Below are 18,605 nucleotides of genomic sequence, written 5' to 3'. Positions count from 1 at the left end.
ATCACCATGTAAGAAATTTGTTATTACATCCATTTGAACTAGCTCTAGGTCTTCTCTAGCAACTAATCTAAACAAAAATCTAAGTGTCACAATCTTGATCACTGGAAAAAGATTTCCTCAAAATCTATGCCATACTCTTGCTTGAATCCCTTAGCTACTAATCAAGCTTTGTATGTCCCAACATTAGATGCAAACTTTCGTTTGTAGACCCTTTTACAAGGCAATGCTTTCTTACCTTTTGGCAGTGGAACCAAATCTCAAGCTTTGTTCTTTTTTATGCTAGAAAACACACTTTTCATCACAAGTTCCCACCGAGTCTTATTATTGGCTAGCATAGCCTCATTGTAGCGAGACAGATCACCATTATCTGACAGTAGCTCTATCATCTGGAGCATTCATAGTCTCGTTGAAGACAACATCACTGCTACAAATAATGGATTGACTCTCTGGATCCCACAAATGATAGCCAAACTAAACATCCCAATAAACATGCTTTTTTTAGATTTTGAATCTAGCTTAGTACAAAGCTCCTAAGGTACATGTGCATAAGCTTCACAACCAAATGTAGGCACATGAAATTACAATGATACATGTGGTGATCTATCCATCAAATAAACCATTGTTTAAATTGCAATTATGCATGTGGTGACCTATCAATCAAATAAACCATTTTTAAAAGTGCTCATGTTAGGCTGCCTTTGATTGCATAGACATGATTCTCTCTTGAATTTTCATGTTCATTCTCTTAGCAACACCGTTTTGAGTTGGGGTATAAGGAGCAACAAACTCACACTTAATTCCCCTTCCTGCATAGAAGTCAACAAACTCTTTGAAGATGTATTCTCCACCATTGTTTGAATGTGAAGCCTTGAGCTTCTTCCTAGACTGAGTTTCAACACTTGACAAGCATCTCTTAAAGCACAAGAAAGTCTCATCCTTTGACTTTAATGCATAATCCCAAAATTTATGTGTTATGTCGTCTACTATGAATGTCACAAAATAAGATGTGCCACCAAGAGACTGAGTCTGCATGGGGACGCATACATCACTATATACAAGCTCTTAGGACCACCTCTCTTTCTCAAACATAACATTACAAGAAGCATGGGTTTGCTTCCCATACTAACAATGCTCACAAAAAGAAAATTCAAAAAAAGATTAAGCAAGCAAATAACCCAAACAAGAAAGAGTTTCCATTTCTTTCTTGTACACATATTCTAATCGGCTATGCCACAAAGCAACATTTTGTACCTCAATTAGTGAAAGAACGCTATCTAAATCGAGGATCCATGTATGTGGCACTTCACCACTAACTAGCAATTTGGCTGGCAATGAACTATGTAAACATAGAGTCTCTTGTGCATTATAGAACACATTCGTAGATTGCATCCCAAATTAATGCCCTAGGCATCGTCATAATCAGTGAACACATTAATCTCTTGGATGTTCACTTTTACTCTTTTTCTCTTTTACATCATTTTCGCTGCTTTTGCTTTTTCCTTTCTCACATTACCATGCATGAGAGGCTTACTTCATACCGCGATACTTCTCACAAAAATGACATTGAATGTCGTTTTTACAGTAAGACTTTTGATCTATCATGAGGTTTATCTCTTTTGCCATCTTTTCTAGATTTAGATTGCCAAGAATGACCTTTCATTTGTTTGATTCCTTTCTGCACATAGTGAGCTTCTCCATGATTCAAGCGACCCATAGTCTTACGATACACTTATTTTGAAAGAAGAAAACTAGTGATATCATTGTACACTAGCATACCATTTGGTGCATAATTACTAATGGTAGTACAAAATGTACCCCACAATGGTGGCAAAGAGCAAAGCAAGTGAATAGCTTTCATGTCATCATCTATCTTCATTTGTTGAGCACGAATCTGGGCAAACAAAGAGTTGAACGCATTGATATGGCTAGAAACACTAGTTGACTCTTTCATACAAAGATTATACAGATTTCGCATCAAGAACACCTTGTTGCTAGCAAAGTTTCTCTCATACATATTACATAACTTCGGCCATACCTAATGCGCCATAACATACTCCAAAATAGTGAAATCAAATGACCTGGCAAGATGCAATTCAATGGTACATTTGCAAAGCGTATCTGACTCTTTCAATTGAAACTAAGTCATGTTCATCTCCTCAATCCTTGTAGCATATGAACTAGGAAGTTTTTACTTCTTTTGCACTAAGATATCTTATATCTACTCTTTCCAAAGTGAAAAGTTTGTCCCATCAAACTTCTTAATGTCATAAATAGCCCTATCCTTAGAAGATGCCATAAGAGCAAGCTTTCTAGAGCAAAAATTTCACACAAAAAAATTGGTAGATGGCTGTTTGATTTTTGTAGAAAAACTCAACCAAAATGACCGTCAAAGTGCAATAGGTGTAGGCCAAAAAGGAATAGAAATGCTTTCTAAATAAACTGTTGAATAGCAAACGGTCTGTGCACACTCTCAAATCGACAAATGACTGTCAACGTGATGTCAAAGCACCTAGTCCTCTCTACACATGTCCTATGACAACGATACAAGTGGGGATATCTAGCAACCTAATCCACCTTGCACTGGGTAACCCGGCCCCTAGTGTTTGGCTAAAAACCTCATGCACGACCCTGACAAAAGGCTAAGCAATGACATGACTATAGTCAAGTCTTAGAAATGAATAGTTTTTGGACCGCCTCAAAAAGGGTTGGGATTGCCGTACTAGCCAAGATGGCTTCACAAATGCATACAAAGGCAATATCTGGAGCAAACGTACATATGATAGTCTTTACAATAAGTAGGACATGTGCTTAAAGGAGTGCCAATCAGAGAGCAAGCAATAATTGCAACTCCCATTGAAAATGAAATCCAAGAGTAGTCCAAAAGCTGATCAACACCTACTACTTACTCTCAATGATAGAGTTGACCACATTGTCAAACATGGATGCCAAAAGCATATGGCATATAAAAGGTAGTTCTCAAGGAAAATTCTCTCCACAACCTGTACATGTATCCAATTACCTGTAGTGGGCAAGTAGCACCTGCATTTGTAACTTGTTGTGTCATTGTCAATGACCACACCACTCTCACATAGAGCATGTATAATCCTCATAAGCATACATTGAGCCAATGTTCAAAACACCTATGTTGGGCCTTTATTTGTGTGCACAAAACATGTGTCTGTGTGTGAGGATACTGATGATGTGTATATTTTTGCAAAAAAAATTGTTTAGAATTAGGTCAAACGGACACTATCGTTGCATGTAGAATGTGCCAAAACCCCCAAAAAGACTCATGGTTGCATAGAGCTGAGTACATGTGAGGGAGTTATGGCCAAAAGATGAAGTTTTTTGGGCCAAAAATTGCACCTATGAAAACTTGCTTTTGCTGATCTGCCACAATGTGGGCTTTATGAATACAACAAAATTGTCCCAAATCTTAGCAAAATTAGCTCCTAAGTGAGCTAAACACAAGCTAAAGATCTCAGCTTCACAACCCATACATGGCTACAAATTTTTTGCTTCAAATCCTGATAAGCACACCAAAATGCTATGATACCAAAATGAAGGATAACACTCCGGATGAATACTCTCCTCCATAAGCACTCAAGAACGGTTGCAAATTAGCTTCAGATAGCACTCAAGAACGGTTGCAAATCATCCCTAGATAGTGTATGAAGGACTTATGACGATGAAGCTCTCTCATCATCAACCAATTGGTTGTGATACCAGAACGAAGGGAAGCAAAAGAGAGGAGTTAGATACCTACAAGCTAGAGAGAGAGAGAGAGAGAGAGAGAGAGAGAGAGAGAGAGAGAGAGAGAGAGAGAGAGAGAGAGAGAGAGAGAGAGAGAGAGAGAGAGAGAATTCTCTTCTTTATAGTAGGACACAATAGCACATTAGTTTGTGTGTGGCTTATACATTGCATATCTATACAATTAAAGGTTAGCAAACAGAAGTTAGTGACAGGCGATAGTAGACATAAGTTAGTGATGAGTGGCAGGTGCCCGACCTACACGGTTAGTAACCCAATAGTTTTACGGTAGTGCATTGTTTGTATAACTTTCTACTCTATGGTGGTGATCAAAAGCTTATCAACATACAAAAACTACTTTTTCAAATTATTTGAGCAAGGCCTTGGGCTATGAAACCATACTCTCGTCCCAACCTTAGGCCTCTTTATAGGCAACCCCCTAGCTTGGTTTCATACTAGCTGACCCTTGTCCTTACATTACTCTCCCCTTGGAGAAGTGTTTTCATCCTCAACAAAAGTGGATTTTTTTCTCTTAAGAAACTAATGTTTTCCCAAGTGGCACCTTCTTCAGGTCAGTCTTTGAGAAGTGTTTTCCGAAGTGGCACCTTCTTCAGGTTAGTCTTACATCACTCTCCCCTTGGAGAAGTGCTTTCATCCTCAACAAAAGTGGATTTTTTTCTCTTAAGAACACTAATGTTTTCCCAAGTGGCACCTTTTCAGGTCAGTCTTTCCACTTGATTAATGCTTGATAATGCAAATGATGATTACATAAATCATGATAGTCTAAAACGTGCTTGGTTTCATGTGGCTCGGTTGGAGGCTCATTGAAATCAACCAAAAAATCTGTTGGTCAATGATATTGTCATCCCTATGCAAGCATTTACGTAAACAACTTACATGAAAAACCAGATGAATACAAGAGTGCGCAGGTACAGAGAGTTTGTAAGCCATATCTCCAACTTGCTTGAGTATCTTAAAGGGCCCACAATATCTCGAAGATAATTTAGATGTTGGCTCAGTTTTTAGACTTTTTGAATGCTCTAACACACGTAAAAATACCTCTTCCCCTTCCATGAAGGTTAATGTTTCTTATCAGTGCACTTTTTGTATCGATCTTGTGCTTGCCAGACATTTTGAAGAGAAGGTTTTGACATATCCATATGATCTTGGAGAAATCCTTGACCTACTGAAGTTTCTCAATTACCAACCCCAATGTAACTGGTGATCTAGGTTGAACACCATACATACACATGACATAACATGCTTTTCACTATATTAAAAGCAAACTCTAGAATAGGAAGATAATCTTTTCAATCAGATTGCTTTTTGCTAATGTATGCTCTTAGCATATCCTGTAGCCCCTAATTAACATGTCCAGTCTGACCATCCATTTCTAGATTGTCTCTACTACTGATGTTGTTTTGTGTGCCCAATTGTTTAAACACAATCCTCCAAAAATGACTTATAATCTTGGGATTATGATCATTGACAACATTGTTGGGCATTCCGTATAGTCTATACAAATTGTCAACAAAAAACTTTGCTAACTCGAGAGTCTTAATCATGGACTTGGTCGGAATATATTTACATAGTTTAGCCAAGCGATCTACTACCACCCACCCATATTGAGTCATGATCTCATATAGTGATTGGTAAAACCATAATAAAATCCATAGAGATTCTCTCCATTTATTATTGGGAATCTCTAAAGGACGTAAAAGACCTCCTACTTCCAGGCGCTCTACTTTATAAACTTAACATTTTTTGCAATGCAAGATGAGTACATAAGTTCTCCTTATGCCTGCATGCCCTTCACTAGGACTATCATGACATTCGAGGGAAAAAACTGCATCAGAAACAATCAAGGAGACACAACGAGCTAAAACCTGCAATTTTTTGAATTTGATTGAAAATTTTTAAGTTTTTACATGAGTTTTAGTTATATACAAGTCTCACTTCAAAAAAATCACTTACGGGCACTTACAGTAACTCGACAGCTGGCGCTACCCTAGCGACTTGCCCTGCATATACATGTGCTTGCAAAAGCAATCATAAGAACCCACAAGAATATTTCTAAACACTCTAATTAAATTCTATCTCAAGCCCATATGTACATTTTTTTTCAAAAAACAGAGTTCTCAAAATATGCAAAACATAGTTTGCCAACCCCCCAGTCTGCTAGAGCATTCATGCTTAGCAGTAACATAGACATGTTGTGCACCTGGATCACAAGGCCGTATAACATAAACACAAACCTCATAAAAAAGCATCATCCATATAATTGCTCAAACATCAAAGCATAAACCATGTGTAGAATCCAAATTCTTGTTAGGCATAAAGTACTCTCAACAAACACCATATAGTGACACCCTTTCATTACTATAGCATGCAAGGAAGCCATTAACATCGTATCCAAAATGCCTTCAATTTTTACCTTAGCCATTTACATATCCTCATGCATATTCATCTCATTATCCACTCTCTAGTAAGAATCCATCCACCAATTCAACCACACCATGCTTGACAGGTAAGCCACTTTCCATACATAACTTAGGCTCCTTAACAAGAGGATCAAGCAAGGTAGCATCAATCATATTCACATAATGCATAGAAAAAGTATCTTCATCACTTTCCATAACCACTAACTCCTCAATATTCTCTTTATCAATCAAGGGATGGCCACATACATCACTACAATGCAATCACAAAGGTCCCTGACAATCTCCTCATTGAAAAGGTCCACAACATGCTCAATAGCATCATAATTTATTGGGAAAAACTCAACAATAGCATGCATTTGAGAGAGCTCTTCATTCACATACACTTCCATATAAAGTAACCTCATTGACTTGAAAATCATTCTCAACCACCTCACATAAAAGAGAGGGATACTCAACATCCACTTTCACATCAACCACATGCTCATCTTTCACATTGGACACATCAACAATGGTATCTACAACTTGATTCTCATTATGATCATTCTTTAAAAATTCACTAATTGCATCCTTTTCCTTCTCATTAACTTTCACATTGGTAGAAACATCATCTTTCGGATGTGAAACATCATTGAGTGTCATAAACAACAAGGATGGACTGATGTGTACATTCATCTTGGGGTCTTTCTCCTCATTATATGCTTTTCGCTCTTTCCAGAATCACCATGATACAATATTACATTAGAGGCTTTCTTTGTATCCACATCAATGCATAGAGAAACCTTTGGCCCCATATCACCCTGTAATTTAAGCTCTCTCAATCTCTCTAGCTTCCATTCCTTATGCTTTGCAACCTTAACTGCATCCTCAAAGGTCTTTGGCCTTTTAAGCTCAACCTTCAACTTCAAATCAGCCCTCAAACTTTGCATAAACATACACTTCTTAAGAATAAGAGGAGGAGCATCGCTATCCAAAGAAACACACCATCTCCTTGAACAGGTTGTATTAGTCTTCGACCTAAAGTACGACCCAAAGGATGAGGATAACCTAATAGAACCAAAATGGTTCTTCATTGTTCCGATATCTCCACAAAGCTGACAAGGATATGAAGGATTGGATCTAGCAAAAAAGCTTGTTACATAGGACTAAGTCAAAAGACTTGAGAATGGTGTTGTGGAAGACATTGAGATTAAGGCAAGTAGCATTGTTGAGATCAAAGCTCTTGAGTAGACATTGCATTAACCTAAGGATGGACAAGAGAAGGGTATTGATGCAAAGAGATATGTTGGGATGAACTTCATTGATGAAAATGCAAAAGTCCCTCTCAAGATAGATATTTTTGGTGCATTAGTTTTCCCAAAGGATAAGAGATTAGACATTGGTTTTTAATGATTTTTGTGAAGATAATGTCCGTCCTCCATAATTTTTTTGGTACATGTGTCTAGCATTAGCATGTTTAGGGGGTAGTTGGAGGGGGTAGTTGGGCTTTTAAATGGTTAACTACTTTGCTATTGTCTTGATAATTAGCGATTAACTATTTGTAGGACCAATGCTTATGCAAATTGGAATTCAAAAAGTTGAGAAGGAGGCTACAATGTTTTCAGTTTAGAAATTTATATCAAGTCAATAATTAAGTCATCTCAATTTAATGTTCATTAGCTATTTCACTTTGCTCAATAAACAAGTCGTCTCAACCCAATTTGTACATACTAGGGTGGAGAATACTACAATAACTTACAACCATCCTTTGTGGTTGGCCATGCACCTTTATGGGAAAAGGGGCCTCTATTTGTTGGACTAGATTTTTCAAAATAAATATGAAATACCCAAGATACAAAGAGTGGCATGCACTTAGGGACTAGTTTAAGGTGACACGTGTGGTTTTCTTTCTTATTATTGTACAATATTCTATGTGTATGCAATCAAGTCACCATCTTCCTCGATTACACTCTCTAACACCCCTATGTCAACATATGTTGGTGTGTATAGAGCAAGATGGTGTTTTTATCATGTCTGTTTTATGCTTTTGAGACATAGATGATGAAATTTGTGCTGGATATGTTGTGGGTGGAGGTTAGAGGAGGCTTTTGGACTTCCCCTTCAATATCGGTGGTTTTAGAGCCTTGGTTTAATGGCTTGAAATCAGCTGCTGCAAAATTGATTTCAATAAGAAATGATTAAAAAATCTATGAATTGCCAAACAAATCTCGTAGTAATTTAATTTTGCATCAAGCTTTAAGAAAATTCTTTGGATTTGTCCAAAGCATCGCGGCATTAGAGTTCTTTTTGCAAATATTATGTGCAAAAAATGAAGCGATTGCTATGTAAGTGAATAATTGAAGTGGTTGAAAATTTATAAGATCTTAAATTACTTGAAAAACTTATGTATCAAGGAATTTCAAAAGAAATTTTGGAAAAGACAAATGGAATTCTAAAAAAATGTGATAATTGTGTGTATACACGAGGCTAAACTTTTTGACTTGCACTAAATCATACGCAACTATTGCCAAAAGGGGTACCTCAAGTCTTACAGACATCTTCCCTTTGGCTGCATGGTCTAAAAAGCCCTTCCCTTCAAGGTATACGAGTGCAACTCTCCTCTTCCACATCACCTTCCTCTACGTGCACTCCATCCACATAAAATATTGAGCTCACACTTACTTTTTAACACAAGTTATATTCTTAATTTATGGCCCCTACATTGTTTGAGATCCTTGCATTATTTGGAGGTGACCCACACAAGCAATCATAAAGATTACGGAAAATTGAGATTTTGAACCACCGACATTATAAAAAAAATTCAAGCCCTGCAAATTTTGAGAATAATTCTTTTTTCATAAAAAATCCACAACCAAGTCAACACAAAGGATGAATTTTCCATCAATGCTCATCTTTTGGCCGACTTGAATGGCGGTTCATTACTATGCTCGTATCGTTGTTCCTATGACGAACTAACTAAAAGCCAAGGGGAAAACCTTTCAATGGAGAAGCTCAACAATAAGGTTCCGATGATCTTAAGCTCACATTAGTTACAACTTTTATTTTAGCTATTGTACACCCTATGAAACCATTTGCGCGAGAAACAAATGCTAGTAATCATGCTATTGGAGTAGTTCTTCTTTAGGGAGGGAAGGACAATTGCACTTGAAAGCAAGAACCTTGATTCTGCACAGTAGAATTACTCTGCTTATGAACAAAATCTCTATGCAATAGTGTCTACTTTGAAAACGTGGCGACATTATTTGTATGGGTTTCAATTCGAGATTGTGTTTGACCATGAGAGTGTAAAATGATTTACAGAACAAACCAATTTGAAGGGTCAAAAGGCCAAATGGGTTGAGATTCTTCAGGATTATCACACAAAAACTTCGGTATCCTAAAGGACGATACAATGTGGTAGCTAATGCTCTTAGCCGTATATCTAAGATCAACTCTCTTCTCTTTACATAGCTTCGAAGTGAGTTTTTGGAATCTTTAAAGGGCAAATATGATCATGATGAAACATACTCCAAGGTGTGGAGCCACATCAAAACGAGGAATCCCTCTCACTCTAATGCTGGCAGTGTGTCTATCTCCTCCACGCCCAACTCTCTAGAGATGGAAGAATTTTTCCATAGATGACAGCTACCTACTCCACAAGGGGAGAGTTTATGTACCGAAAAATGTAGACATTTGACGCCAAGTTCTTTACGCCTTACCTTCTCTATGTGGAGTTATATCAGAACAGCTCTCTGTTCACGTCAATTTTGCATGTAGTGGCGTGTAGATTCAATTTTTCTCATCTTTATATTTCTCGCCAATCATTTTTCAAGATTTCTTCCAAGCTTTAAAGTGCCCCAATTGGAGTTGCGCTCTTCCACTAATTCTGTGCAGTGTTATGACTATGGCAGCATAGTGGCAAATTGTGTGCAGACGGATTGTGAGGGCATGTATCTATGAATTGTGGAATTGATGTTGAAGTTGTGAATTTGTGATGTTCAATTGTGAAAGGGAAGGCCCTTGTCTTCATATGCATTGGTCGGCATGTGCTGTAAATCCGTGCTTTGACAGGATTTTGCTCTTATGTACTATGGTCTTTTGGGTGGGCGTGTGCTGGTAAATTCCCAAGGGAGCATAGGCCTTTGGTTGGGGCTTACTAAGAGTTGTTGGGGTATACTGTTTAGTGTTGAGATTGAAGTTTGAGCGTTCTTGGGCTATATAGCTATAGAGGTATCCCACTGTTTCTTTTGCCCAACACGGTCAAAACTTTCTTTGGAATGGTCATCAATGTACTTCCCTTGTGGATCACTCTCAAGTCCCTTATGTGGCCATCAATGCAATTCCCTTGCGGATCAAGTAGCCACGTGTTATGCATCTCTTGAGATTTGTATCTTTTGAAGATGTATTTTGTGCAGCTTATATTAAGCAATTTCATATTTAGGTGATACATTTTGGACATGGGATGTGATTAGAAAGGTTCATGAAATCGTTATCGGGGGACAAGCTGGCATAGAACATAGTGGCTCCTTTGAGTCACCAAATTTAGCAATTTTTGTGGTTAGTTTGTAATCACCCACCACAAAGCAAGTATGTGTGAACTAACCCCCTTTGAGCCACTAATTCAAGTATGAAGAAACTATATCCATTTCACCTTGTTCAACATTGTCTTCCGTAAACAATGTGACAAGATTACGACACTCCTTAACCAAATGCAAAAATGGTTTTTTTATCATCAATAATATCAAGAAATACTAGATTTTGTGAAATTCAAGTGCTTGTGTAAGGTAACATTATCCTTGCCAACAAAGACCTGCATGACATTGAAGTACTAAGCCCAAGCACAAGCAATGACTATGAAACTAGATTATGCCAAGGTTTCACCCCCAAGTGCAAACATGCACACGAGAAGATTGGTCGAATGCTTGGTTTCAAGTTCAAGACATATGACAGTTGCAAATGTAGCCCTCAAGAGGCTCTCTCATGCAAAGGATTACAAAATGAGGTCACATATCTACCTATTTTTTCAACCAAAAATAATAGGGCACAAACTTATTGTAGGTAATTAATTAATATTCACATCCACATTAGCCCTCAATCAGCAATACAAAAGATCGGTGGTGTGTGCATCACAAAATATTAGCCCCAAGGATCAATGTATTGAGATGGTACTACAATTGCACAAAGGACTCCTGTCTTATCAAAAGATGCAAATTTCTTAAAGGCTATCATGTAGCCTACAAAGGATCTTGTGAACCACATGTAGAGGTGGTATAGCTAGTTCAACAATGAGGTTAGCATCAAACATAGTGTCTAGCCACCTACTCTTCATACCTGATCCTTATGTATATAGAAGGAATAAGGGGCTTCTCTTCTACTCTGAGGTTGGCTTATAGACACATATGGAGAGGATTATAAATGGATGATACACATCAAAACCCCTCACATAGACTTCCTACAATTGCTTCCCATCACACACATTAAAACCCCACATAGACTTCCTACAATTGCAACAAATGCACAACCATTCCCTTTGATGCAAGACACGACATTGAATGGACACACTACTAGAGTGCAAACTTGCTTCGCACACATTTTCGCCATGACCTAAACCTACATACTTTCCTCTCTTGGCCACTCTTTATTGCAATTCTCATCTCTGTGATCCTTGAGCATCAAGAATCACTTATCAACCCCACATAGTAAGTCACATACTTCAATTGGTCCTATTTGATCTCCAAAGACGACAATAAATTCTCTCTCTCTCTCTCTCTCTCTCTCTCTCACACACACACACACACACACACACACACACACACACACACAGTAATTTTTGTTTTTTTTTTTGGGGGGGGGGGGATATAGGATTTGACTGTTTTCAATACAAGTTATATGGTGCACTTGTGTAGCGCACCTAATTAGATTAACAAACTTGATGTAATGCAACCCAACAGGCTTTTGACGAACCAATCATGTAGCTGCATTTGCTAACTCTTGACATGCTGTGTTGGTTGTATATGTGGAGATGCGAAACAACTCATACTGAAGGAACCAAGCGTTCTAACCACATCCTTCTCTCAAACTTGCAATCACGGTTCAGTCCAAAAGCACTTAACCTAACCCAATAGCACAATGTTAGCTCACGATAACCACATATGCATGGTTGCCAAAAACAATCCTTCTAATAGACATAGTATCCACACTGCACTAGTGTAGACACCCCTGTAAAAGGGCAGGTTGACAGGGCGCACAATATTTATACAATTCTTACAAGAGAAAAAACACATGCCATTTCACTCTAACCGAGAAACGGGCAAGGGAGTTTTGGACACAATTTGGTTTCCTCATCAATATGGGCAAGTTCAAGTTTCACACCATATAGAACAAAGAATAACTCCAATTGATATCGCACAATGTCAACCACGACATCACACAAACTAGCACTCCCGGTTAAGAATACCATGGGCCAACCAAAAAAGCAGAAAACCAGTCAAATCCAGTCATATAAAATTAAGCAAAAGATATAGTTCGCAATGACAATGCGTGTATAACAGAACCTTCGGATCTTTCAAGGTTGATAAGGACCATGAATTATTCTGCACACTGAAACTACATAAACTTAGATATGTAAGGATACAGAGCACTACCAGCATCAAAATGAAGGTAACAGTCTGCTCACAAAACTCTGCACACCTACTTTCAAGCTGCAGCTTCTACTCGCTTGCCTGGTCTCTCTATGGGTCCTGCAGGAGAAGGTCCCCTAAAACCGTTTGTAACTTGATCATGAACACATAAGTGGAATGGAGTTGGATTAATCTTCCTTTCCTGAAACCTGTAGCAATGTTGGCAAACCCCCGACGGCTTGTGATTCCCATTCTCATATGCTGCCAGACCCCTCACAACTCCCCTCATTTTAGAGAGGGCCTGCAAATTCAGGTACATCTGTTCGGACTGCTGAGCTTGCAAGTTGAGATAATGGGCCTGGGCCTGCTGCAAATTCAATGCACTGGTTCCAGATGCTAACCCTGAAATGCCACTCGAGACCCTCGGCAGAATCATGTTATCCATTGGCGTAAAAACTAGAGGTCGCGTAGCTGGTAGAAGTGCAGGTGGCGTTGAGGTACCCGAAAGATTCAATATCCCATTTCGCTGAAGCAAAACAGGAGACCTTGTTAACAGCGGATCACTGTATCTATCTTGTTGAAGTCCCTCAGCATTTCGAGATACCAACGTCTGCTGGAACTGATGCCCAGCTGCCCACTTGTGGTCATTCCTGAGTAACATGGGCCGTACATCAAGAGGTTCACCTTTTAACCATGCTTTATCGCTTCTTGTGTCCACAACTTGTCGAACAGAGCCATGAGTTTCCATTGGCTTATCCATGTTTTGCCAGCCAAGAATGGGACTCCCAAGGTTAGTTGGGTCTCTTCTCAAGAGTCTTTTGTCGCTGCTGGGTCTTGAATCAGAAGATGTGCCATTGTTGAGCCAGTGTCGCAGAGTTTGTGGATTGCTCCCAGGTGACTTACTATTCATGGATTGAGCACTGGTTTCTAGGAGTGGTGGAGATTGTGCAGCTGGAGACCGAGGACTGCTTGAAAACGACTGTGGACTACCTTCGGCTGCGGGTCGGAAAACGGGTTTGGGACTACTTGTATGCTCAAGCCTCTCTTGATTAAGAGACTCAGCATTGTACCTTGACGGTGAACCTTGAGACTCCCGCTCTGATTCTTTCTCATGTGAAACCTGGACTCTGTGTGAATTTTCAAAGGTAACTTCTGGCAACAGCACAGCATCATTGGATTCACCACATGCCCCGTCCTTGCATACCTCCTCACAGTGAGGAGATACATCTCCCCTTGGTGAGACTGAACCATCATCACCATTGTCTGTTTCTGCACTTCGCCTCCTGCTTCCCTTTCGCTCCTTCTTTGACTTCTTCATGGACACCAGAAAATGGCAGTCCTTCTCAGACTTAGGATTGTGCTGGTTCAGGATGATGTTGAAATTTGTATTCTCATTGATGGGCAATTTTTGCCGCTTCGTATCAGTATCCTTCACTGTGCGCCTACATACAAACACAGCTGACACTTGGCCAGCAGGAAGTCCGACTTTTTGGCTTAAAAGTGCCTGGAACCGCTTGAAAGTGAGCACAGAATGCACACCGATGTGTCCCTTGTCATGTTCCCGCTCACCGTCATGGAAGATTACTGGATAAGGGGTAGCAAAGCTCTCCATGGCCATGGCATATAAGTTGATGATGCACTATATTCTCAGCAAAACACTTGAATTTATCTAGTAGAGCCTCTAATCATTGAACCACCTTTCTCTATATCAACACAATCTGGAGAAAAACTTCAAAAAAATCATGTCAGATCGTAGAGAGATCTGGAAGAAAACGGTTACAAAAAATGATTGCAGTTTTGTGCGGTTACATGTAGCATTCCCGTGAGAAAAACTTGTAATGAAAGAGCATTCGCGTGGCAGTGCACGTTTATAGAAAGGAAAACGTCATCGCCAGTGCAGATCCGACTTCTAAATAAGCATCAAGAAAACAAATTGATATAAAGCGATCTAAAGGGATGAGAAAGCGACGATTGCTAAGATGTAGGCGCAAATCAGTGAAAAAAAAAAAACACAGAACGAACAGAAAAGAAGGCAATCTGCAGCGAGTGCTATACCTGAGGAGTGATGAGCGGCTATGGCGATGGAGATCTGCAGAGGAGAAGAAGCGCTGACAGAAGAGAGACGAAGAAGAAGACAGGACCCCGCGCCTTGTATCATATTTATACCTGTAACTTGCCTGCCCGCCCCCGTTTTATAATAACACATAACCTCCCCCGTTCATGAAATTTCGATGACATATCAACCTCCGGTTTTCCATTCGGCCGCCCTTCACCAAAAAAATGTAGCTATTCCCTATTGTGAGATGTTTCCTTCATTCTCCCCTTGACTCTTCACCGGTAATTTTTAAACTAAATTGCCGTGATTGACTCACTGTGTAGATGGTAAGAAGTAAAATAGTGATAGTGGTGTGGATTTTACCGCATGACATAGCTCGGATGATGGCTCCATAGCATCTCTCCTCAAAGCTTTCGCCAAAAGCTCTATGACCTTGCATCACATATGAGATTTTGCATGAAAAGAAGTACAAATGTAAATAGTTTCATATTATAATAAAAATGAAATGAGACGCATTTGGTGCATTTACGATGCTTGTGTCCATAAAAAAAAGAAAAAAACCATACATATGTATGGTGCGGAGTTGGCACTGTTCTCCACATTTATAATAATATCGTAGGGAACATGCCTTTCCTCTGTCACTTTTATCCTCTTCAATGTTGAAGGGGGACTTATGTTTCTCCTCCAGTGTTGGAGGGACTTTCTTATTGTAAAAATACTACAGCTTTACAAGGAAGAATTCATTACCGATGTTTTATGAAGCCATGTATCATTCCATGTTGCCTTGCTGTGGCGTGTTGTCTACGTGTTCCTTTATTGGGCATCACAAAAATTCTTCAGCCATTGTCACCTTCATCTACAATCTTTTGAATAAAAACGACACAAAAATGATGTAAATTTATTGCTTTAATGTGTACATGATTTAATCTAAGTACTTTTGAGATCACATAAAGAAAATGAAAATACGGAATATAAGTGCACCTTTGGTATTGGTCGTGTTGATCAATGCACAATCTTGGATGGAGCCGCTTCTAGACCTTCCTTACATTGTTCCGCCACCTTTCCACAGTATACGTTCTACCATCGTCATCCATTTTGCGACGTCCGCAAACATGTCGATTGATGTTGAATCCGCGGTATTGTTTGTCCATAGGCTCACATGCACACATACACAAAGTCGTAGTCTTTGGGGCACCCCATTTGACATACATATTGATCAAAATACCACTAAGCATGACATCTTTCTCTAAGATTCCTTGCTTCGCATCTGTTGAAAATAGTCTAGAGCTTTCTGGCGCTGCCCTTTTGGAGCAAATCTTGCAATCATGAGAGAGGCCGTCACTTCGAATCTGCTAAAAACAGACCAGAGCTATCACTTTAAATATGTTGAAAACAGACTAGAGCTTTTTGGCCTGCCCCCTGTGGGGTAAATCTTACAATTAGTGTGTTCCAAGAGTCCACACTATGGATAGGAAGCTTTTCGAGAAGTTTTGGTGCTCTCTGAAGTGTACCACATTTAGCAAACATGTCAACCAAGGCATTGCCAAGTCCGATATCTTTTTCAACAACCCATTACCAACAATATCAGCGTGAATTTTTATGCCCATATCAGCATCTTGCGTAGAGCCACATGCCTTCAAGATGCACACGTATGTGATTGCATCAAGAGAGAGGCCCTTGCTTGATGCAATCAAGATATGCATGTGCAGGTGATTTCCTCTGGACAAAGGCACTCACTTTGCATGCGTTGATATCTGTTTTCTTGTGCAGTGACACAATATTTTGCCCAAACACCCTACAAACCTCTTTTTTGATCGGCATGATTCACAAGATACATTTAAACAAATTCTAGTTTGTCCAATAACGAGCTTTGATCTTGCTCTCAAGGTCACACTATTTTAGAACAAGGCAATTATCGTGTGGTACCAGGGCCATGTATTTACAATGTATGTGAAAAGGAGTGCAAGTATGAACAGAAAAGCTTCTTTTATGTAAAGAGAGGAGTAATAGCCTCATTGACAGAGGCACAATATCTTCTCTTGAAGCTTTTGAATATTACTCTTATTGCACAGGCGCAAAGTAGCTGAGAGCAACTTGTGCTGTTTCTAGACCTTTTAAAACATTCATACCTTGCAACATAACCACAAAATTCTCATTCTAAATACCAGCACCTCCATCACATTCAAGTATTGAGATAAAAATCAGGTATCCCAATGGAGAGCATCTCTGCAGAATAATCTTACTGGTAATGTCACATGCCTTCAAGACAAAAGTATAGTTGACTGAATGGTGAGAGATACTCTCGCTTTGCATCCGCTAAAAATAGCCTAGAACTTTCTGTCCCTGCTCTTGTTGCGCATATCCCGTAATCAATGCGTTCCAAGAGACGACATTCCGGACAAGAAGCTCCTGAAGCACTTTTAATGCTTTCTGAAGCGTACCGCATTTGACATACATATCGACCGAGGGAATGCCAACCACAACCTCTATTTTCAAAAGCCTCTGATGAACAAAGAAATTGTGAATTTTTGTGCCCATATCAACATCTTACGTAGAGCCACATGCCTTCAAGATGCATGCGTAGGTGATTGCATCTGGATAAAGGCCCTCACTGTGCATCTGCTGAAAATAGCCTAGAGCTTTCTAGCCCTACTCCTGTTGTGCGTATCCCGCAATCAGTGAATTCCATATCGACCAATGGAATGCCAACCACAACCTCAATTTTCAAAAGCCTCTGATGAACAAAGAAATTGTGAATTTTTGTGCCCATATCAGCATCTTACGTAGAGCCACATGCCTTCAAGATGCATGCATAGGTGATTGCATCTAGACAAAGTCCCTCACTGTGCATCTGCTGAAAATAGCCTAGAGCTTTCTAGCCCTACTCTTGTTGTGCGTATCCCGCAATCGGTGCATTCCAAGAGATGCTGTTCCAAACAAAAAGCTCCTCGAGCACTATTTGTGCTTTATCAAGTGCACCACATTTAGCATACACATCGATCAAGGGAGTGTCAGCATGACATCTCTTTTCAATAGCATCTGAGTAACAATATCATCGTGAATTTTTGTGTCCATATCAACATCTTGCAAAGAGCCACATGCCTTTAAGATATACACGTAGGCGACCGTCTGGATATAGCTCTCGCTTCACATCTGTTGAAAACAGTCCACAGCTATCATCATGAATTTTTGTGTCCATATCAACATCTTGCAAAGAGCCACATGCCTTTAAGATATACATGTAGGCAACTGCGTGTGGATATAGCTCTCGCTTCACATCTGCTGAAAACAGTCCACAGCTTCCTAGCCCTGCTCCCCTTGTGCATATCCTGCAGTCAGAGCATTCAAAGAGATGCCGCTCCGAACAGTAAGCTCCTCAAGCACTTTCTGTGCTTTCTCAAGTGCACCACATTTGGTATACATGCCAAGACAGTTCCAAGTACCTCGTTTTTTTCGACAACCCTGTAGCAGTTAGTGCATTCGAAGAGATGCCGCTCCGAACAGTAAGCTCCTCAAGCACTTTGTGTGCTTTCTCAAGTGCACCACATTTGGTATACATGCCAAGACAGTGCCAATTACCTCGTTTTTTTTCGACAACCTTTGGCTAACAATATCATCGTGAATTCTTTTGCCCATATCAGCATCTGCATAATGCCACATGCCTTGAAGATACAAGCTTAGGTGATTGCATTTGGGAGAGCTGCTCTCTCTTTGCATCTGCTGTAAAAAGCCAGTGCTTCTTGGCCCTGCCTTTTTGGGCAT

General features: G+C 39.6%; 1 protein-coding gene across 1 annotated transcript; it reads right to left on the bottom strand.

Moving 5' to 3' along the window:
- Positions 1-12,639: 12,639 nt before the first annotated feature.
- LOC147464952 (uncharacterized) lies at positions 12,640-14,996 on the bottom strand. The gene is made up of 2 exons (XM_086517207.1): positions 14,843-14,996; positions 12,640-14,505 (listed from the first exon to the last, which is right to left on the bottom strand). Exon 2 carries the CDS (start codon positions 14,403-14,405, stop codon positions 12,864-12,866), a length of 1,542 nt encoding a protein of 513 aa, XP_086373333.1. The 5' UTR covers positions 14,406-14,505; positions 14,843-14,996; the 3' UTR covers positions 12,640-12,863.
- Between the last annotated feature and the right edge of the window lie 3,609 nt (positions 14,997-18,605).

This window comes from Adiantum capillus-veneris, chromosome 1 (assembly GCF_014529385.1).
Source record: "Adiantum capillus-veneris isolate H3 chromosome 1, ASM1452938v2, whole genome shotgun sequence".
NCBI classification, from domain to species: Eukaryota; Viridiplantae; Streptophyta; class Polypodiopsida; order Polypodiales; family Pteridaceae; genus Adiantum; species Adiantum capillus-veneris.
The sequence above is the reverse complement of the archived record's forward strand: the minus strand, read 5'-3'. Positions and strand labels throughout refer to the sequence as shown.

What these genes read in the sequence shown, in the direction of transcription:
- LOC147464952 (XM_086517207.1), bottom strand. Translation starts at nt 14,405, where the DNA reads ATGGCCATGGAGAGCTTTGCTACCCCTTATCCAGTAATCTTCCATGAC.